We start from the raw sequence: 23,697 nt of genomic DNA, 5'->3' as shown, positions 1-23,697 counted from the left end.
CCATTTCCCAAAGTGTCTAAGCTTTTCTAGGAGTATAAAGGGACCCCTAAAAAAATATTAGAGGGGTAATCTAATTGTTGGCTCCTAGAAACCCTTAAAAAGCTATCCAGGATAAATCTATTATTATCTATTATTAGAAAAATGTGTTTTTGAAAAGACCCCATAGTTACTAAACCCTAGTAACCCTAAAAAGAGACTGCTAAGCCCAAATCATTTACATTGAGCAAATGTTAACTAGGGATGGGTACCGGTTCTGACATAAACGGTAGTGACCAGACCGAAAAGCAGTGCACATTTTGGTGCTTTTCCCCCCTGAGATGTCATACGCTTTGGATTTTAGCCGATCATTTTACCTTTCCAAGGATAGTAGGCGGGCCCAGGTACGTATGTTCTTTTAGAGAAGAGCTACAGATTAAAAATGCCCAAGGCGAAGAGGTAAAAAGTCTGGCTGTACTGAAACACCTCGAATCTGATGAAACTCCTGGCAACGCATAGTGTTTTTTTGAAAGCCGAAAAATGCACCGTATTTGATAGCTTGCTGCGAGACCTCACACTGAGCACATCTACTGCAGATGTGGTGCCTGTTATCGGACCCGGAGTTAGCAACATCCCCCCAAGAACCCGAGGAGTACAGTCCTGGCCCCTAGCCCTGCCAGTGTAGCAGAAATGATGACGGATGATGATGGCAGCAGCAGCCGTTCTTCTCTGGGTGAGTAGCTTAATGTTGTTCGTGTGCAATTTGTTTAAGCACCGGTTTGAGCACCGTTTAAGCACAGTCACCGTTTCAAAAGTACCGGTTTGGCACCGGTATCGGATAAAACCTAAACGATACCCATCCCTAATGTTAAGTAAAACAGAGTCATGTGAGAAATAATAAAGACAATCTCAAAGATGTCGACGACGACGATTGTACCGCATTTTGATCCGGGACGTAATCTGCATGAAAACAAGCGCTCACTCTTCCTGCTCAACAAATGACAAGGGCGGAGCCTTATACCACGTGATACAGAAGCTGTGCCGTGTGATGCTAAAATTAGCAGGGAAAAAACAACGGAGAGCACGTCAGGGATGACGAGAAAGTGACAGGAGAAAATCCGTCCCTGTCAACCACCCAAACATCAATAACAGGAACCTTATACAGCGCTTCCCTATACCCGTCAAACTCCCGCAGGCACAAAGAAATTACGGAGGCTATCACTTATCACCTGACCAAAGATATGGCTCCCATCAACACTGTGCAAAACGAGGGATTTAGGAAAATGATCAACACCCTAGACAAACGCTACACAGTGCCGTCCCGCAACTATTTTTCTATTGTTGCACTACCTGCTCTATACACGCAGTGTCAAGCAACGGTGGAGACGGAATTTCAAGTAGTCATGTGCGATACCACTGATTTCCTTTCCGATCCGATACCAAGTAATTTTCAGGCGGGTATCGACGATACTGATCCGATACCGATACTTTATCCAAAAACCGTATTTTATTCTTTGTATCTCAAATTATAGCGTCATAATGATTGCAGGACATCAGATTACTTGTTCTTATCACTTAATAAGAATCCGAGAATCCCGGAGCCACCATTCTCCCGAATTTCCACCTGGACAACAAAATTGAAAAACCATATCGCAGAATTCATAGCGCGGCCCAGCCAATTCCAGTTTCCAACAATGGCGGCAGCTACTTAGTTTTAATATTACTCTTATTTCTCTTTCTGGGTCGCAAAAAAACCCAACTTTTAACATGTTTTCAGATGAGAATGTAGCTGTGTAAACTTTAAATATCTGAGCCAATCGACACATCGTTTTCAAACCCCCGCGGTCTTTCGCTACTCGGGTTAAACATGATATACAAGTCACTTTGATAACTTAAAAATGTTATTGTTTGGCTTTTTCAGTGTTTTATTTGTTCGTGAGTAAATCGGTTTGGCTAAGATTAAAGTTATTAGATTAGATTAAATTAAATTTAACTTTATTAATCCCTCGGGAGGGTTCCTCCGGGGTTTTCACACAGCCGAATAAACATCAAACAGAAAACTAATTAAAGAAAGTGTGAGACGGTCGAGAGTTTACGCCAGCGCCCGGTTATATTTTAGATAGCAAGGAGCAGATGGCTGAGTTTCACTCCACCGAGGGAACTCATGACGTACTACCTGGCTTTCTTTAGACCGTGAAGGGCGGGTCCTCAGGTGGAAGCAGCCTCTGAATTTGGACACCCCCGCTGTTTCTGGACCGGCTAATAATAACGGTGACATTTAACGTATTTTATCCGATAAATAAACACTGTAAAATGTATTTATCAACCCCCCCCAACAGCCCCTTTGAATGTCTCCCTAATTCTGAGGTCTCAAGGTTGGGAAAGTATAGCCACAACGCCTCACTCTTGGAGCACTTTTTTGCCACATGTATCGCAAACCATGACTCAGCTGTTTGTGGAGGTAAAATACGTCCGCACAATTACGCTCAGCCATTGTTGTGAGTGCGCGAGCCAAGGGGCTGCAGACATTTATACAGCCGTATTTCGCACATGACTATGAAAGGCGGAAGAGGAAGTAGTTCCTTTGAATGTAGACAATCCGAATGTTATAGTTTCTTTCCACTGTGTTGCTGTTAATGATAAACTACAAATTAACCCTAAATTACTAAAAATATCGATATTTTAATGTGAGAATCGATTCTAGAACATAAATGATTGGTATCGGAGGAATCGATATTTCAGGATCGATCCGCACATCACTAATTTCAAGCAGTACAACATTTTGCGGCAACGACAAAATGTGAGACATTTGTTGTTTTTATGTTTATTTATTGTTTTTATGCTCAGTCTCAACTGTTACGAAGTTGATGTGCAGTTAATAAGTGCAATAAATATTTATACTGGAAAAGAGAATCGTGATCTCAATTCTAAGCCAAAAAAATAAAAAATCGTGATTCTCATTTTATGCAAAATCGTGCAGCCCTACTAACTACCCAGATAAAGAATTTAACTGCTCTCCAAAAGTTGATAAACAATTTCACTGTATTCGTTTCTGGATGACCTCCAGAGAAGAAAGGACTACTGTTGCTAGCTTCAGTCCTAGAAATAGTCCTGTTGAGATCAAGTACACCAGACCTAGGGTCTTCAGTGGAGAACTAGCTGAATTATATCAAGGTCTGTCACAACAACAATGAACCAGCCAAAGACGGAAAACGGAGTTTTAATAAAACTTTAATATTATGAAACTCTGTAGATGGCTGTGAATTCAAAGTTATACCTCTTTCCCCTTTTATCTAGTTGGATGCTTTAAAATAATTGTTTAAGGGCATTGCCAAGTGGCAAAAGAGGGACTTTGGTAAAACTTCACTTGCTTGCCGATGTCAGTGCTAGTAAAATACTACTAATATAAAACTGTGAAAATGCTAGCTAGATAACCTTGCCAAAGTGTGACAACAGCTTGGCAATAACTACAAGGCAGGGACTGTTAACCAGACAGCTATAAGTCAGCTATGCAAAAAGCATCTGGCATGTGTAGCTTCTTCACATTCAAGTGGACTATGGTGCACCTAATCAGCGTTTCCCCACACAGACTGTGTTTTAGAGAACGTTCAAAGTATGCTGTCTACTCAAGTATATTTAGTGAGACGTTTAAATGTTTATTTGTTATTGATCCGAGAGAACCAGGCCACCTGTGATCAAATCAATAGTGGACAATAGCCACTTCCTGGCTCATGTTTTGAGTCACACCACAGCCAACAGCAAGTGTAAAACTCCTACACTGAGACAGCAGAGCAAAAGGATGACAACCAGCTGCAGTCAAAGTCTGGAGAGGATTTGAAGTGTATCAGTAGGACGAGAGACTCAATGGAGAGGCAGCTGATCAGTTTGTTCTGTTATTTGTCACAAAGTACATTCTAATATATTTCTTATCCAACCGCTTATCCTCCAGTACAGGGTTTTGGGGGATCTGGAGCCTATCTCAACCATGACAACAAGAATAGACTAGTGACTTGGACAGTTCACAAAGTCTATGTCCCAAGGCTAACCCACAAACAACTGTTCACACTCACATTCAAGCCTGCTGCTAATTTAATTGCCAAATAGCCTAATATGAATTTTTTTGGACTGTGGGAATGGTACCCATAAAGAACCCACCAAGCACAGCTAGAACATACAAACTCTACGCAGACAGCCCACAGCTGACCATTTGATTTGGACCCAGGATCTTGGGCAACACAATGGTACAGTGTAGTAGGAATGTGCACAACTAGCCGTACCAGATGAACTAGTAGTTTGATGCCCAATGTCGGTAAACTGTTGTGTCCTAAATTTTATGCAGTCATCTCCCACCAGGTGGAGCATTGATGTTGAGAAACTCCATAAGTCTATTAATCTAGGCCTGATCTTTTTGTTAACATCATTGTCATTGATTCTTTTAAAGATGAAAGAATGAGAATACAGATACAAGCAGGGAAAATGAGCTTTCTCTAAAAGATGGATGGGCTCTCCCTTACTATATAGTAAGGCGTTTATAGTCATTCAGTAGAGGCTTAGAATAGCCCACTACATCGAAAGGAGCAAGCCAAGGTGGTCATCCCCTGGGTAAGGTATTCTGCTCTGTGACCAGACTTCAGATAAGCGGCAGAAAATTGATAGCTAGATGAGTTATGATTTTGTTATTTTAATTTTAAGTTTAACTGAAGTGGTCTTGAATTACGAATGAAACCACATGCACCACTCATAATCCAGAGCACATTTATGAGTTTTCCGGATCTCTGGATCCGTTTCGAGTATAGACCGTATTGTTCACAATCCACGATGCGAGGTGCTGCTCAGTTAAGTAACATGATTCATTATTGAAGAATATGATTAATAGTTTTCAAATTTTATTAACAGTTTTCAAATAAGAGTTTTTGAAATTGTCAAATTTAACTTGATATCTGAGTGTTTTAGTTTCAGCATATAGCACGTGCAATAACACAACAGAACACTGCTACAGCAGTGAATCATCAGTGAGCATGTGCACTGAACAAATCTAACAATCAAGATACTGAACAGCTGCAGGGGTCAAATAGCACCAACAACTTACTACAAAATCCCTACAACAGCATAGACCATGTTGTAAGAAAACCAAGAGCAAGTGGAACCTGTTACGTGCATATATTCAGAATAGGCACGGCTTTGACACTAAAAAAAAAAATGTAAACAATGCAACATCCAATTTTAATCAATAAAAACCATATATCTTATTTGAAGATGTATCAATACATCTTAAAAAGTCAATGCCACACATCAGTTATTTTACCTTAATAGAAGACTTCATGGGCTTTAGCGTGTCTGCTTTTTTAAAATCTTTATAATATTTGTCCTAAGTGTGCCTGCTACACAGAACCATTTGGCAGCATCACAATTCCCTTATTAAGGCAGTTTTATCTCGACAATATAAAAATCAACCACAGGAGCCCAAACCACTGCTCGACATTTGTCCAAGGCTGTTCTCCAACTTCATCTCCTGTCTGAAGGAGACACAGATGTAACCAGTGTACACCGAGTAAAGAGGAAATTAGAAACACCTGTACAATATAATGCCGAGCTCTAGGGCTGGGCTATATCATACCGTTCACGGTCATACCGGTGTAATTTTGGGAAACGATAGGAAAATAAAATATCGCGACAGAATATGGGTAAAACGCGCATGCGCCGTGCCTATGTTTACATACGCACATGGCGGCGGCGCAGAATGAGAAGAGCGAAAGCGGATCGTTAAATGAAACGGATGAATCAGAATTGGTTTGTAAAAATGCTGCAACTTCAGTGGTGTGGAACTGGTCTGGCTTTCGTCCATCAGATACACAACAAAGCACTATTTTTGGTAGAGCATGCTAGCGGGCTGTCGTTATTGCCGTGTTGTTTGGAAAATACGGCACACTTAAAAATCAATCCTTTGATTTTTCTGAAAGTCGACAGTGCTCCTTATAATCCTGTGTGCCTTATGTATGAATTCTGTTTTTGTTTACTGACCTCGAAACGATTTTATGTCGTACACGGCGCTCGAAAATCTGTCAAATGTCTTAGTACGACTTTGCTAAGCTACAAACCCGCACCGCTTGATGGATTGTCGGAGCATTACGGCTATATTAGGCAGGCGCCTCGCGGAGTGATACGTACTGTGCTTCGACATAATATTACCATATTGTGTGTGTATTAGGGCTGCTCGATTATGGCAAAAATGATAATCACGATTATTTTCACTGAAATTGAGATCTCGATTATTTGACGATATTTATTTAACCCTTTAAGACCTACCATAGAACCAAGTTTGCCAGAACTTATATATATATTTTTTTTACATGTTGTAGTGCCATTTGTGGGAGCATTTCAAGTTGCTATACATCAATACAACTGTTATAGCCCATATTTTAATAATATGTATGCATTAAGTCCATAGTAATTACATTAATTGCAAAAAAGTGCAATAAACTACAAAAAAAAAATTGAAAATCGTTTTTGTCTTTTTTTTTTTTCTTCTTTTTTTTTTTTTTACATATATATTTCTACTTGGGGAAATTTAAGAGGTTTATCCCTCAAAACTTTAAATACAAAAAAGTTGCAAAAAATACTTTACAACAACAGGAAATTTATTTTGAGTGTCTTCATAGTTTTATTTTAGAGATACAGCAATTTTTATATACTGCAGGAAAAACGAAAAACAATCTTATGATGCAAATTTGCAAAGAAAACAGCATGTGCATCAAAATAAACTATTTCCAGCAGTGCAATTCGAGTTCTAAGCATCCCAGAAACTATTCAGAAAAGTCAAACATTACTTATAAAAACACCAGAATAGGCTTTTAAGGCCTACAAGTAAAAAACTACATTTTCCGCGAAAATGACGTCACTTCCGGTTTCGGGCAGGAAATGGCGGACATGTGATAGTTCGTTTTTTTTTTACCTCTCTTTTCAACCAACGGCAGTCACTCTCCTCTCCAAATAACTTTTGCTTAGCTTTCCGAGCTTCCCTCGGGTCCATTTAATTGTTGTGACGCGTGTTTGAAACGCAGAGAGGTGCGCTCGATTTGCCACACCGAGCAGCGCGAGAGTAAAGCACGAGGGAGGGGCTAATAATCGGCTCAGTCATTTTTAAAGATCGTTGAAAGCCCAGATCGTAATCGTGATTAAAATTCAATTAATTGAGCAGCCCTAGTGTGTATAACCTCTTTTTAAGTTTTGTGGATATTATATATGGTTATGCTGAGGATATGTTGGCCAATTTACACTGGAAATGCCCTTTGGTTAAACGGTCAGCAAGGAATTTGCACTGTTAAATTTTTATATAACTTTAATGCACATAAAAATATATATATATAGCTGCTTGTTTAAGTGAAAATACATTATTAGTGCAAAAAACCCCATCAAAGTTGTGGAGTTGTAAAGTATTTTGTCTAGTGTCAATTATATCGTCAGTTATATCGTTATCACAAATTTTCAAATGTATATCGTGATAAATATTTTTGGTCATATCGCCCTGCTCTACCGAGAAAAATAAGTGTTGTGATTATTTTGGTCAATTTTATAATTTCAATTATTTAACACAAGATATTAACTATATTAAAAAAAACTGCATGATGTTTGTTAAACAGTGGATTCTCTTAGCTTTAAATGTAATTCAACTGAAAATCAAATAAACATGACACAGGTTCATTTGACAATGAGTTGGGCCGGGACTAGCGGGTCTTTTTGACAGTGAAACCCATCTCGCAAAGGCAAGTAGACTGCTGTCAGAACTACCTACTTGTCTCAGGTTTTCCACTGGGTGGTAGCACATAGCACCAGGTACTTTTTTTATTACTTACTCAGCTGGGGTTCCACATGATATTAGGCAACCCGAAAATGTGACATCAACAGTCTGCATGCTACCAACTGGCTATTCAGTGGCGTCACTCGAGTCATGAAAGAGTCTTTTTTTTGAAAATCAAAACCACTCTTATTAAAACTTAGCAATGAGGGGAATGGGTAAACAAAGAAAGAAAGAACACCGTAGTCCCCAAACAAAAAGTCATACACTAACCAGCAGGTATACCAACGTCTTGACGTCCTCCATTGTTGTGGTGTTGTGTTGTATACAAATTGTGTCACTGGACTTTCACCTGTGTTTCTATAACGACCCCACGCAGACTAAATCTTACTCGATTGTAATTGGAAATGACTGCATGGCAGGGCATGGTCTGTGGCGCAGCTGCGGGGGAGGCGGACACACCTGACCGGCATCTGCAATAATCAATTACAGTGGTGCCAAAACCCAGAAATCGAGCATGGCGGAACTACGACTGGGCCAGCCAGGCGAAGTGCTAAACCAAATGGTGGCCGGGAGAGCGGAAGGAGCAGGTGGCAATGTTACGCCGCCAGTGGAAACAGCCGCAGGACCGCACAGAGTGCCTGATGCAGCTCGGATTGGGTCCTGGCTGACACTGCCACCTCCCCCATCGGCGTCCCACGTATGGCCAACGCCATTCGGTCCGGGTGTCCGGCAGCTGTGCCAGTCCCCAGGGTGAGGCCAGCCAAGGCACAGCCTACCTTCGCACCAGTACCAACTCCTAGGGTGGGAGCAGCTAGTACCCGGCAGGTGCCTGCACCTGTTCCTGTTCCCTGGAGGAGGGCAGCCGAGCAACCTCCACTTCCACCACCTGCTCAGCCCAACCGAGTGGACAGTGTGCCAGAGGGACCTGCTCTGCCGGAGCTGGGGATCAGGGCACCAGAGGGACTTGCTCAGCCTGAGCTGGTTGACAGTGTGCAGGAGAGTCCTGCTCATCCAGAGCATCCGCTGCTCAACTGGAGGAGGTCAGAGTGCAGGAGGGACCTGCGCACCAGCTGGACCTGCCTCGTTTCTACCAGAGACCAGCGTGCGGTGGGGTCCTGCATGCCAGCCGCCTGCGAACCTCGGCTCACATCCGTAACTGCTGCGCCAACGCCGCTTGCCATGCAGCCGAGCCAACACATACCTGCTGCCGAATAGGTTCGGCCGGATGACTCCCCGGCCTCATTCAAGCAATGGGGGTATGTGGCAAGGCGTGGTCTGTGGTGTGGCTGCGGGGGAGGCAGACACACCTGAGCGGCATCAGCAATCACGCCTCACTGGCTTAAAAGCAGAATGAACTGGATTCTGTTGTTGTTAGTGGTGTGTTTAGCTGGCAACTGAAAAGCTGCCACCGTGCATAACTTGTGACAACCGGAAATAAAAGAAAAAGTGCTGAAAAGTGGGAAAATGTGGTGGAGTCTGTCATGCATTGTTTGGAGACAATGTCTAGCCTTAACAGCCTTAGCCTCTAGCATTAATTTACAACAAAATTGAATTAGTTGCCTTACCTGATCTTTACACACCCAGTGTGATTTGAAGCTCTGCAAAGGAGGCAGACAAGATAGCACACACACCCAATGCTGATGTTCGAATTAACCCAGGATGCACACGCTTTAAAGTGGCAGCACCAAGATAAAGCCAACCATGAGGTTCAAACACAAAACCTTCTTGCTTTGAAGCAACAGTCATAAATACTGGTTCACCATGCTACCCTTAGTTTTCAAATGGTTCTTTCATGTTGGTGTTTTCTTTTGGGATATATAAGCACCTAGTTGGTGAAGTGGTTCCTACAAAGAAGGGTTGCCACACAGGAAATAAAACATTTTCCCACTTTGCTTTCACTTTTACAGTGAAATCAACTTCAAAGAATCAGCAGGCGATCCTTCTGCATTATATCTATGCTGGGGGTGTGTCATAACCGCAAAGGCTTGAAACCCCTACACTGTACCCCATCATGCACCTCACTAAAAATGTAACTACACATCACATAAATGCAACCTTCAGTTACTGAGATTGGCCCATTGAGTAACATTTCCTCCTAAACAGTTCTGGTCAATTCTTCTTGTGATACCATTTTTTTAAAGTGACTAAATGAAAAAGGCTGAAGAAGAAGACGAAGAAGAACTCCACCATCAACTAATGTTTTGGCATAATAATGACCACAGAGCAATAGGGATGGGTACTGATGGTTCTGACATAATTGGTAGTAACCAGAACGAAAAGCAGCGCACATTTCGGTGCTTTTCACCTTTCAAAGGATAGTAGGTTTATACAGTTACATTCTCGCCTGAAAATATGTTAAACGTTTATTTTGTGACCCAGAAAGAATAATAAGAGTAATATTAAAACTAACTAGCTGCCGCCATTGTTGGAAACTGAGCTGGGCTGCACTATGAATTCTGGGACGGAGCTACTTCTTCTTCGGGGTTTAACGGCAGCTGGCATCCTTGTACATGCAGTGCTGCCATCTTCTGTTTCACTCCGTTATTACAAACTTAAATCCTACTACTTATTCCTGCGTCTTTTGTGATCTTACAAAGCTTCAAACGACGCGTCGACTATTGAATCAGTCGTCGACGATTTTGATAGTCGACGTAATCGTGACTAGTCGACTAATCGTGGCAGCCCTACTAACCACGTTATTAAATTAAGGCATGTAAGGTGAACTGGCAAACACCGTCGTAGTTACATGCGGCTGTCTTCTTGTTTGATGGCAGATACTCCCTTCACCCTGGCCAAAAAGGCTAAAATGACCAAAGAAAAAGTGCAGAAAAAAGGAGACTGCTAAAAATAAAAACATATGAGGTTTTTGGACAAAGTTTGTGTTTTCCATTCTTTAAGCACCGGTTCGAGCACCGTTTAAGCACGGTCACCGTTTCAAAAGTAGCGGTTTGGCACCGGTATCGTATAAAACCTAAACGATACCCATCCCTACAGAGCAATATGGTTATGAGGTTAAATGGGGTTGAACTAGCACTACTATAAATGTTGGCAATAGCAGTGGTGCTGGACATTTCTATAGGTGCTACATAACTTGCAACTCTGTCTTACACATTTACAATAGCTTATTTAAAAAAAATAAATAAATAAACACTACTAGGTTTAATAAAATCTTTAGTATCCAAATTTTTTATTTTTATTTAAAAAAAAAAAAAAAAAAAAAAAAGAAGATAGGGTTGGGTACAATTCATATTTTAACTGGAATCTGGAATTAAGTACAGGTACCCAGCTATACCTTTTTGGCATTTTAGACTGATCTCTAATCTGTCTTTTGTCTCTTTGGTGCTGGAGAAATTTGCTTTCTACCAGTTTCAGGATCTCCTAGGGAAAAAAATGTCATCACTTAAACATTTCATTCTGGTTTCAAAACACATAATGGCACAGAATCAGATCATTTATTGATTTTCTACTGGAGAGTTGTACTAAAGAAACTCTGCAAAGGTTTCACCACCAGGTTGATTAGTTTTTCATCATCACCTGCTCCCCTCACATGGGGGCTTTACAAGGATGCATCCTAGGTCCAGCACTCTTCACTTTTCCTGCTCCCATTAGGAAATATTTTCAAAGAAAATTTCAAAGAAAGTGTATCCCAATGCGAGTCATCTGTTATGCAGATGACTCACAAATCTATCTTGCTCTCAAAAAGAATACCACAGCCCCAATTTCAGACAAAGTTGTATTTCTTGAACCTGAATCAACAAAAAACAGAAGTGGAACTAGCCCTCCTGAGCCTTATGCGTCCTTTAAATGTCGTCTTGGCCCTTTGGATAATTTCTAAATGTCCCTTGCAAAAAAAAAAACAAAACAAAAAAACCTGACAACAGCTTCACATTTGGTAAACAAATAAATGCTGTTGTTGGAGCTAGATTCTTCCAGTTGACGGGTTTTCTAAGGTCTAACCCCATTGTATCTTTAATTGACTGTAAGGAAGTAATTCATGCCTAAAAGCCATATACTGTGATATGGCTTTTAGGCCATATCACAGTATAATTTGAAGCATGTGCAGTAACGATATATATCGCGATATATTCTTTTCTTCTGTATAAAGTATTTTACACACTATAAGGCACACTTAAAATCCTTTAATTTTCTCAAAAATCGACAGTGTGCTTTATGTATGAATTCTGGTTGTGCTTACTGACCTCGAACCGATTTTATGTGGTACACGGCGCACAGAAATCTGTCAAAAATGTTTTAGAACGACTTTGGTAAGCTATGAAGCCGCACCACTTGATGGATTGGAGGAGCATTACAGCTGCCGTAGTCAGGAGCTTCGCGGAGTAATCTGGGTCCAAAACTTCATCTGCTTCAGGTCCCAAAGTCAAACGAACACTGCGGCATCACTGAGAGTTAAAAACTGTCTAAATTCTTTCATCTTTAATAAAATGATCAGCATTTTTGTTACACCTGGTAAAGCAGCAAAGTTTAACATCCAGGCATGAAAACAGAATTTATTAAATTCAACAGTTAGAAATTAGCAGGAAGTTAGCTCGCTAGTTTCCACCTAAACATGATATGCCATGTTCTGACTGAGAGATTTTCACTCGATAAAAGTTAACGTGAGGGATTCTGGTGGTTAGGGACAAATGCAACTGCATGGCAGGATGCTATAAATGGACCAAACTTCAGTCAGGAGAACAACTGAGATAATCCATCCACAATACGAGGTTAGTCATTAATATACTGCAACATGGGAATAGAGCAGCTGCGAGAGAATTCAACATTAATGAATCGATGTTACGGAAGTGGAGGAAGCGCAGTTTTTGGCTTTCCCCATATTCCAAAAGTGCTTCATCTCTTTGCCATTACTGCCGCCAGGCATAATTTGCAGATGATGTTGTTTGCAGCCGCTGCAATGCTTTCGACCAAAACAGGCGCAGCTTGATGATGACACCATTAACATGCGCTATCGCGGTAGAGCGGTACAGTCAAAATCTCTACAGTTGGCCAAATTTATATCATTTCTACCGTATACCGTTTATACCGCCCACCCCTACCTTCATTTCATGCATGCTTGACTATTGCAATAGTCTTTATCTGGGCAGCCAGGCTCTGCTTTCTCATCTGCAACTTGTCCAAAATGCATCATCTCGACTCCTTACAGGAACACACAAGCGGAACCAAATTTTTCCTGTTTTGGCTTCTTTCTTTCACAGTGTTTTTCAGCTTTTGTTTGTTTTCAACAAATTAAATGGGTTAAAACCTGACATTCCTGCTCTTAACTATGCACATTCCCAAAAGATTGATGAGAGAAATACAATTCAGTCAGTACCCCTAAAACCTAAAAAAAAAAAAAAGCTTAGTACCCAACCCTACCAGTTTCAAAATGTAGGTAAATAAATAAATAAATAAATAATCTTTTAGATGTTATAACATGTTTTGACCAGTGATCTGTTGGGCAAGGCAATACCAGACCATCAATGTTTCAAGTTTTCTCCTTTGAATTTTCAGATAATATTTAGAGCACATTATGGCCCCCAAATTGGCTGTGCCACACACAGAGGTGTCACCACAACACTATCACCGTTTTTAATATCGCTGTATCAATATAATTATCTGGCGCCGGTGAGGTCGGCTGCCATGCTGGATGCTCTGTCCTAACTTCTCCACTTTTTGCAGTTTTTCGTCACTTTTTGCTATATCTGCGATAATCTTGCATGGGCATCATGCAAAACACACAAATCCGCTACAGTAGAGACACTTTGGTTTCTATTGGTCTGCAATACAAGAACATTTCACCATGTTTAACTCCGGACCCAACCTGGCCAAAGGAGATCCTGAGAGAGAACAAAGGACGCGACCCTAAGCGACGGCCTCGAGGTAAAAGAGCCGGCATCAGGAACAGGCTACGGGCTCGCGCACACCGCGCACCCATGCCCAGTATCCTGCTAGCCAATGTTCAATCCATCGAGAACAAGCTTGATGACCTGAGAGCCAGAATCAAGTTCCAGAGAGACATTCGGGACTGCAACCTCCTCTGCTTCACCGAGACTTGGCTGAACCCAGCGATACCAGACCACGCCGTGCAGCCGACGGGGTTCTTTTCGGTTTACCGCATGGACAGGACAATGGAGTCGGGGAAGAAAAGAGGTGGTGGAGTATGTTTGATGGTGAACAACAGATGGTGCGACAGCACAAACATCTCCCCACTCACACGCTCTTGCTCGCCCAATCTGGAGCTTTTGATCGTTAAGTGTCGCCCTTTCTATCTCCCTCGGGAATTCACTGCGGTCATTGCCTGCACTGTTTACATTCCGCCTCACGCGGACTCGGACACTGCCTTATGTGAGCTACATGAGGCTCTCACACATCAACAAACACTTCACCAAGATGCCGCACTCATTGTTATGAGAGATTTTAACAGAGTGAATCTCAAACGGACATTTCACAACCTTCACCAGCACATCAACTGCCCCACCCGGGGCACGAGGACATTAGACCACTGCTACACCCTGTTCAAGAACTGTTACAAGGCTCAGCCCCTGCCGGCATTTGGAAAATCGGACCATTCCGCCATCTTCCTCATGCCTGCCTACAAACAAAGGCTAAAGCAGCAACCACCAATCAGGAGGGAGGTCGCTCGCTGGACGGACCAATTGGTGGCCGCGCTGCAGGACGCACTGGATGACGCAGACTGGGACATGTTTCGGCACAGCTCTGATGACATCAACATGTTTACGGAAGCGGTTGTGGGATTTATCGGGAAACTAGCGGACGACACAGCAGAAAGAACTATCATCCGAACGTTTCCCAACCAGAAGCCGTGGGTGGATAAAAACATCCGCGACGCTCTGAGATCACGCACCGCTGCCTATAATGAAGGGCTTGTCTCCGGTAATATGGACCTATACAAGGCTGCGTCCTACAACGTGCGCAGCGCGGTCCGAAAGGCAAAGCGGAGCTACGGGGAAAAACTAGAGTCAACAGCTACGACAGTGCGACTCTAGGAGCCTGTGGAAAGGACTGCGGACTATAACGGACTATAAATGACCAGCTTCTTCAATGATGAATGCAGATGTTTCACTGGCTGATGAGCTGAACACGTTTTATGCTCGCTTCGACGCCGCAGCAATTAAAACAACAAACGGCTGCGCGCGCTCGGAGTGCACCAGTGAAGAAAATGCATTCGTCATCACAGAGCATGCTGTGAGGAACACCTTCAGGAGGGTGAACACCAGGAAGGCAGCAGGACCAGATGCAATCCCTGGCCGGGTCCTTAGAGCCTGCGCTGATCAACTAGCACCGGTGTTCACGGAGATCTTCAACCTCTCCCTGGCCCAAGCTGTGGTTCCCACGTGCTTCAAACAGTCCATTATTGTCCCTGTTCCAAAGAAACAACAGCCCGCTTGCCACAATGACTACCGTTGTAAATGACCTCATTAATATTTGGTAAAGTGTTTTGTAAACTTATGAGTGGCTATTATATTGTTGGAGTGAATGCTTTTATTTTGAAAGTCACAGAGCGACAAGGTGCCGTAAATCAAGTGGCGTAAACCATATGGCAGAAGCGCGAGTTTTAATGCACAGAGAGAAGGTGTGCTCTATGGTTAATGGACGGGAATGGGAAAAAGAACGGCTATTAAGGTGCAACACTGAGTCGAAAGCAGTTTCTTAGCACCTGGTTGATGAGGGAACAAGGTTTGTAACAAAGTTTGTCCTGTAGATATGTATTTTGTTGTTTTACGGAGCATATAGCTGCTGACCGCTACTAAGCATAAAGGCTAAGTTTTCACCCACTAGAGGGCGCTAACGTACCTCGTCATGTTTAGGCAGCGATGCAACGATTTCCCTGTTATATGCAATAATTTACAAGTTTTAGTGTTATTTGTTATGTAAGGTAAGGAGAATTAATTTGTGATTAATGAATAAGTCAAAAGGTTAAAGGTAACACACTGTTTGATTTACTAATAGTCTTTTATTCTGTATGTTGTAGCTCTTACGGTGTGTTCACATACACGGCTGTTTAATAAAAGGATTGTGAACCATCAGTTTGAGAGACCATCTTTTCAACCGGGGATGCTACAACCGTCCAGTAGCACTGACTTCAATTGTGATGAAGTGTTTTGAAAGACTGATGAGAGATCACATCACTTCTTCACTTCCTGCCACCATCGACTCACTTCAGTTTGCTTACCGGACTAATCGTTCCACAGACGATGCCATATCTCACCTGCTCCACACATCCCTGAGTCACCTGGACACTGGCAGAGGGAATTATGTTAGGATGCTGTTCGTGGACTACAGTTCAGTGTAACCACGGTAACTTCTGACCCCACTTCCGCCAGTCCCTTTATTGTGGCGGGAATGAATCCTGTATAAGTTCCGGGTCAATCAGCTGCATGTCCCTGCTCCTCTGGCTGCTGTTGTCCCTGTGGTTGGCGTACTTGTCAGATATCGACAAATTTTGCACTACAGGCCAGTTGACAGCGTGCAATAACCCGGCCGATTCATTCATCTTTACACTACCTCACACTCGACTCAACGGTGAGTTATTTGTTTGTTTTGTTTTGTCACAATTAAGGTACATGCGGAGCCGCGATCGCACATCCTACAATGCCGGTAAGCTAATGCTAGGCTAGCGACAGTAAGTGCAATTACTAGTGTCATCTATTGAATATTGTTGTTTTTGTTTATTCCATTATGGCCGAATGTTGATTTAACGTATCTAGAGTTGAATGAGTGATTTGATTTTTGTAGTTTTGTCCGTTTTGGATGTTTTTTGTTACTTTTCTGATGAAATGCCGAAACGGCCTATGAGATTTTGCATTGAGTTAAATTCCATTTACATTATTGAATCTGTTGCGCAACACCTGTGATTAAATGAGTTTTGTAAATATATTTGATTAACTTTGGATAATATTTATTAGCTTTAACGCTGATATACTTTGATGGGACCCATGAGAATGTCTTTCTATAATAGTATTTAGAATGACATTCATTATAAGAGATGATGGTTTATTGATTGTTGTATGAAACGTGGCATTGATTACTTGACTTTGTTATTTATGGATTTATTTTGTCACAGCAGTAGAATGCTGTTTCATTTTCTTCTGTGAATGATAATTTCTGTTTTTTGACCTTGTTTAGGTCAGGTTTTTTTGTTCTCCCGCGATCTGCCCTGATCAGCGCGAGATGGCGAGCCACCCGACCACCGCTACGGTGCGGTAGGAATTGTGAATCTATGGACTGAATCACAAATTGTTGACAATGACCTATCACAGGTCCATGGAACTAAACTAAATCACATACTGGACTACACCTCATCCCACCTCCTTTTGGAACCTACTAAGCTGTTTTGTATTGTCAACATTATTTTTGTTTGTGATATATATGCATATGCTTTTATTTCTTTTGTACATCCGTCTATACACTTCTCATAACAAACATAATATATATATATATTTGAGCTCTACTTTTGTTTCCTGTGTTTTATTCACACCCTCAGGCTCCATAGTCGAATCTTAATCTGATAGCTCATTGTCTATGAGGCTGCAGTCAGGCGCCCTGGTCCTTTAACCGCGTTACATCAGCATTCAACACAATAATTCCCTCTAAGCTTTTCACCAAGTTGACGGATCTAGGACTCAGCTCATCACTGTGTCAGTGGATCCTCAACTTCCTCACAGACAGACCCCAATCAGTGAGGGTGGGAAAACAAGTCTCCCCCTCCATCTCACTCAGCACTGGAGTGCCTCAGGGCTGTGTTTTAAGCCCCCTGCTGTACTCACTGTACACTTATGACTGTGTAGCCACATCCGACACCACCTCCATTGTCAAGTTTGCTGACGACACTGCTGTTGTGGGCCTGATCTCCGACAACATCGAGACGGCCTACCTGGAGGAGATTAGGAACCTGGAGACCTGGTGTCAGGAGAATAACCTCCTCCTAAACATCAGCAAGACTAAGGAGCTGATCGTGAACTTCACTACAAAGCAGGCGAGGAATTACAAACCCCTCATCATCAGTGGCACGCCAGTGGAGAGAGTGGACAGTTTCCGATACCTGGGTGTCCACATCACTCAGGACCTGTCATGGTCCTGTCACATCAACACCCTGGTTAAGAAAGCCCGTCAGCGTCTCTTCTTCCTCAGAAGACTTAGAGACTTCCATCTGCCACTGAAGGTGCTCAAGAACTTCTACTCCTGCACCATCGAGAGCGTCCTGACGGCAAACATCTGCACCTGGTTTGGGAACAGCACCAAGCAGGACAGACGAGATCTGCAAAGGGTGGTGCGCTCGGCAGAACGCATCATTCAATCAGAGCTCCCTGACCTGCTGTCCATCTACACCAAGCGGTGCAAGTCCAAAGCTAGGAAGATTATGATGGACCTCTCCCATCCCAACAATGGACTCTTCTCACTGTTGAGGTCTGCGACACGCTTCCGCTCCCTTAAGGCCAAAACAGAGAGAATGAGGAGGAGCTTCTTCCCCCAGGCTATTCGGGGCCTGAACCAGGTGTAGGACTGGACTCTCCCAAACACGTCACTATAAGACTGGACTCTCACACACGTCACCACACGCACTACCACACATTTCCTATAATCCTATAATTCCTATAATTTATAATCCTTATCTTTATAATCTCTTCTGCTATTTGCACATTCTTTACTGTAAATTCCTAAGTTAATTTGTAAATTTTTGTAGTAAACTGTAAATTGTAAATATTGTAAAACTTTTCTTCTGTCATTTAATGGTCGGGCATTGTACAGCTACAAGCATTTCACCCCCATGTCATACTGTGTATGGTTGTGTGTGTGTGACAAATAAAATTTGAATTTGAATTTGAATTTGAATTATCTAACACTCATGTCTTCAATCCAACTACGCTAGTTTACATAAACTTAGCAGTGCACAACAAGCCCAAATGAAACAAAGCGTGGCTTGAACCACGAGACGTGACGTTTCGGTGACTATTTACTCTATGCTATGGATACTAATGCCACACTTATACCATGATGTAGACACAGAAACCCAACAGCCAAGTAGTCCTCCTTATTGTATGGCTTTAAAGTCCACCTAGAGCTGGGCGATAGAACGATAACGATATGTATTGCGAAATAACTTTTTCTCGATAGAAAAGTTAAACTATCGCGATAGACCTCACCGCTCTTGTCCTCTTTAAAAAAAAAAAAAAAAAGAAAGAAAGAAAGAAAGGAGCAGCCAATCCAAATTAAGTAGCGCAGAGCCAAACCAATCACAGCCGCAGCGTCACGTGACGTGACTTGTTACGTACAGCACAAGTGCCAAGCCGCACATGTGTATTTGTTTGGCAAGCAGCCAGCCGCAGTGCCGCCCGGGTAATGGAGGAAATGAGTGTGCTGACTAGAGAAAAATCAACCGAGAGCATGACCGAAGGTTACCGAAGAGAAAACAGATGATGGTTCCAATGCCGGAGAGATTGTCGAACGGAAGAGCCATAGAAGTTCCGTAGTGTGAAGGTATTTCGGCTATTTCAAGTCTGACAAAAACAGAGCAGTGCGCACTGTAAATTGTGCTGAAAGCAAGTCTGGAAATACAATAAACCGGTGCATGCTCAATCTCTGACTGGAAGCGCTAATTCGTCATTCGGCTTTTGTCAGACTAAAGTAACTGTTAAAACTGTTAGAAAAGCTAAGCTATACAACAAGGAGAGATTGAGAATTTCCTTTTAGTTCTCAGTTTATTTGATATTGACAAAAGTTAGTCAATTTTGTCTGTTCTTCTGTAAAACAAACTAAGATTTATTTTTAGAAAAATAATATTTTGTTTCTAAGTGGAATTGACAATTTAGTAGTCTGTTTCGTTTGTTCTATTTTGAAACTTAAACGCTTTAGCGGCTGCCTTTTGTGTAGTTTGCAATATTTGCCTTTATTTATCTGAAAAAGTCTCATGTTCCTTAAGTACATCTACCCTGTTGAACTTATTATGGGAAATAAATATTTAAATCAAAACAAGCTGCTGATTATTTCACATTTTACTTGTGAGCAACGGCACATTTAAATCTTACAAATATAGTTATCTGGCTTATATCGCGATATATATCGTTATCGCCTGAAATGAAAAAAAAAAAAACATATCGTGATATGAAAAAATCTTATATCGCCCAGCTCTAAGTCCACCTAAAGTCTACTGCTTGGACCGTATGTGTAGTTTATGGTCCATCATGTAAATTTGTGGACAAGTGCATGTGGTTGCAAAAAACAAACAAAAACAAAAAGCTAGCCATTTGTAGAGCAGGGCGATATGGCCAAAAATATTTATCACGATATATATTTGAAAATTTGCGATAACGATATAACCGACGATATAATTGATGCGAGACAAAATACAACTCCACAACATTACTAGCGCAAAAAGACAACCTTCCATTTATTTTCACTTAAACAAGAAGCTGGTTTTTATGTACATTAAAGCTTTATAAAAATGTAACAGTGCAAATGCAAATTCCTTGCTGAAAGTTTAACCAAAAGGCATTTCCAGTAGAAATGGGCTGACATATCCTGAGCATAACCATGTATAATATCCACTGAAGTTAAAAAGAGGTGCTTTGCAACATTAAACTGCAGTGTGCATTACGCATTTTTCGGACCATAAGGTGCACGGGATTATAAGGCACATTAAGCGAAACAAAGCAGTCAGATAAATCAAACTTTATTAAACTCATTCTTCTTGCTTCCTCCACTTCTGTACCATTGATTCATTAATGTTGAATTCTCTGGCAGCTGCTCTATTCCCATGTTGTTGCAGTATATTAATGACTAACCTCGTATTGTGGATGGATTATCTCAGTTGTTCTCCTGACTGAAGTTTGGTCCGTTTACAGTATCCTGCCATGCGATTGCATTTGTCTCTAACCATGAAGAACCTTCACGTTAACTTTTATAAGTGGAAAAGTGTTAGTGTTCGTCCTCCAGCTTCACTGTTTATGTTATGCTAACATAGCTGTGTCGCTAGCGATCACGTAGCACATCATTATATACCAGCTAGCCCAACTTCAGTAACCCTACAAACGTCACTGCTGTTTAGTTTCCTGTCTTCATTTATGTTGGAAGTGATAGCAGAGCTGTACGTTTGATTTTTTTCAGAAATCTCTCCGTCAGAACATGCTATATCATGCTTAGGTAACTAGCGAAACTAGCGAGCTAACTTCCGCTAGCTTCCTGCTAACTTCTAACTCCGTTAAATGTAATAACTTTTGTTTTCATGGATGCCTGGAAGTTAAACTTTATAGTTACACCTGGTAAAGCAGCAATGCTGATCGTTTTATTAAAGATGAAAGAATTTAGACAGTTTTTAACTCTAAGTGATGCTGCAGTGTTGTTTGACCTGAAGCATACGGAGTTTAGGACCCAGATTACTCCCAGATTTAAGAGCATCTTAGTCCGACAAATATGACAATAACAACGGCCGCTTGCATGTTCTGCAAAAAAATGTGCTTTGTTGTGTATCTGACGGACAAACACCAAACCAGTTCCACATCACTGAAGTTGCACCATTTTTACAAACCAATTCTGGTTCATCTGTTTCACTCAACAATCGGCCATGTGCGTATGAAAACAAAGGCACTGCACATGCGCGTTTTACTCCCATTCTATCGCGATATTTCATTTTCCTATCGTTGCCTAACATTATACCGGTATTACCGTGAACGGTATAATATGGCCCAGCCCTAGCCATTTGCACGAACCCTCACACTACACTCACCATCTGATGATAAAATTTATATCACAGGGAACCACACAGACCCTGTTGGTCTCACAAACATGTAAATTATAGTCCCACAATAAACTGGAGCAGGTTTGAAACTCAAACAGGGATAATGCTTAAAGTTGGTGATAAAAACACAATTCTGGGTTTAGATTGTGACTATTGAAGTGGGTGTAAAATTGATTTACTTTGGTTCTGAGGGGGTGAAGTAGAAGAAATATATTTTTTCAGGGATTTACCTTTTAGCATTCATTTATTCAAACATTCACTCAGGTTGCCTGTTAATAACCAATCTGATAACCAATGTGTCTTTTAATTTTTAAAATGAAAGGTCCAACATTTCATTCATATCATTTCTATCACATGAAAAATAAAGCCTTCCAATTCCACCGACTGTACTCCAACATGGTGCCTGAAATTATCAGCTTAAAACCATGAGATTGGCACGCATATTTCCTCATTTTCCTCCTTTTTAAAACAGGTGAAGTGGCCCATTGAGGGCAAATGCATCAAATAACAAACACACTCACACACCAGATATGAGCGTAAACGGAAGTAGCTCAACAGCTCAATGCCCTACACCTTTCTCTGCTACACCCCGAGATACTCTCAGCACTGTTGGAGCGACCTCTGCCGAACAAAGCAAGCATACCATATTTGCCATATCTACTAAAAAGAAATGAAGCACCAGAGACTGAAGCTGTGGCAGCTTTGCACATGCCGATCAGCTGAAATGATCCACCTTCACCATTAAAACCTTCCTGTAAAAGCAAATCAAATCAATGCACCTACAAAACAGCCAGCAACACTGAGAGCCGTGACAATATCCAACACAGATCAGCCTTCAATCGACGAATAATTCAAATCATAATTGAAAGGTTAAAAAAGAGAAATAATGAGTGAAAAGGTGAATCCGGATCTGGCGCCATATGTATGCAATGGGAGGCTGTTGCAGCTCTGCCAGTGCTGGCTTCATTTGACTGCATCAGTTACAGCACACCACCGTGGAGATAGCATTATCAGTCGAGCGTTTAACCGCACTGTTGGGGAATAAATCGAGACCGATCGGTGTAAAGAGGACAATCGCTGGAATCCGGGTTTTTTTTAGTAATTTAAAAGTGAGCATTCTGTTGTTAGCTAGCATCGCTGCTAACAGCTAGCTACAAAACAGTGTACAAATTAGCCACCAGTGAGCCGGAGACAAACAGTGCAGCAAGAACTTTGAGAATATTGGCTAAAAATGCAAGTTTAAGGTGTGTATGTGGTTTATTTTGAACCGCTAAAGCTGGACACAGGCAGGACAGTGACACAACCCGGGACCATGTATAATCAGACCCCGGCACAAAGCGAACAACGTGCCTGCACAGAGTATTCATTTTCCGGGGCGCAGCATCTTCCTGCACATTCAGTTGCCCTCCGGTCCAGCACAAAAGCAAAAGACTCCAAGGCTGGCAGCGGCCAATTTGACGCGAACCGACAGTTCGACACCGGCGGCTCGGCCGCTCACAGGGGGCTGGTCCACCGGTCGGGACAAAACATATTTTCCGTGGAGCGGAAAACAGGGCAAAAGGAAAACAAGCTTGGCGCAGAAAAAGCTCACACACTCACCTCGGTCCCAACCGAAGCCATGGTGCCTGGACGTAAACTCCGCCCACCGTGGAATTACGTCACACTTATTGATGCGCGCACTAAGTTAAAAAAGCCACACCTGAAGGCTCCTTTTGAAGAGCTTCTGTACTAAGACGGGGTATCAACGGCTCCGAAGGACAAAATGAGGAGCAAACAAGGGCAAGTCGATCAATTTATGGGGAAAAATGTCAAATTTCCTAGAACAAAATTTGGAAATGTACAAGAAAAAGCTCTCAAATTTCTGAGGAGAACAAAAACATTTTTTTGCAAATTTAGAACTAAATTTTTAAATTAAATATTTACAAAGAAAAAATGGAAAAGGTTACCAAAATTTAGAACAAAAATTTAGAAAATAAATGAACAAATTAGGGAGAAGGCCCTGGGGGCAGATCCAGGACAAGCTGGAGAGATATCTCTCGGCTGGCCGAGTCCCCCCGGATAAGCTAGAGGAGGTGGCTGGGGAGAGGGAGGTCCGGGTTTCTCTGCTTAGGCTGCTGCCCCCGCGACCCGGCCCTGGATAAAGCGGAATAAGATGGATGGATGGAATTAA

The 23,697-nt window shown here is 41.9% G+C and overlaps 1 protein-coding gene across 1 annotated transcript in view; it reads right to left on the bottom strand.

Annotated features, from left to right (window-relative positions):
- The window catches only part of ehmt1b (euchromatic histone-lysine N-methyltransferase 1b), a 46,071-nt gene extending 22,924 nt beyond the window's left edge, over positions 1-23,147 (bottom strand). The window contains exon 1 of the mRNA XM_085359640.1: positions 23,127-23,147. Coding sequence (XP_085215766.1) covers positions 23,127-23,147 — 21 coding nt within the window. The remainder of the gene's footprint in view (positions 1-23,126) is intronic.
- Between the last annotated feature and the right edge of the window lie 550 nt (positions 23,148-23,697).

The sequence above is a fragment of the Diplotaxodon limnothrissa genome, linkage group LG7 (assembly GCF_057381915.1).
Source record: "Diplotaxodon limnothrissa isolate DT_005_m linkage group LG7, D_limnothrissa_male_GT1.1, whole genome shotgun sequence".
In the NCBI taxonomy this organism is placed as follows: domain Eukaryota; kingdom Metazoa; phylum Chordata; class Actinopteri; order Cichliformes; family Cichlidae; genus Diplotaxodon; species Diplotaxodon limnothrissa.
This window is presented reverse-complemented; position numbering and strand designations above follow the sequence as displayed.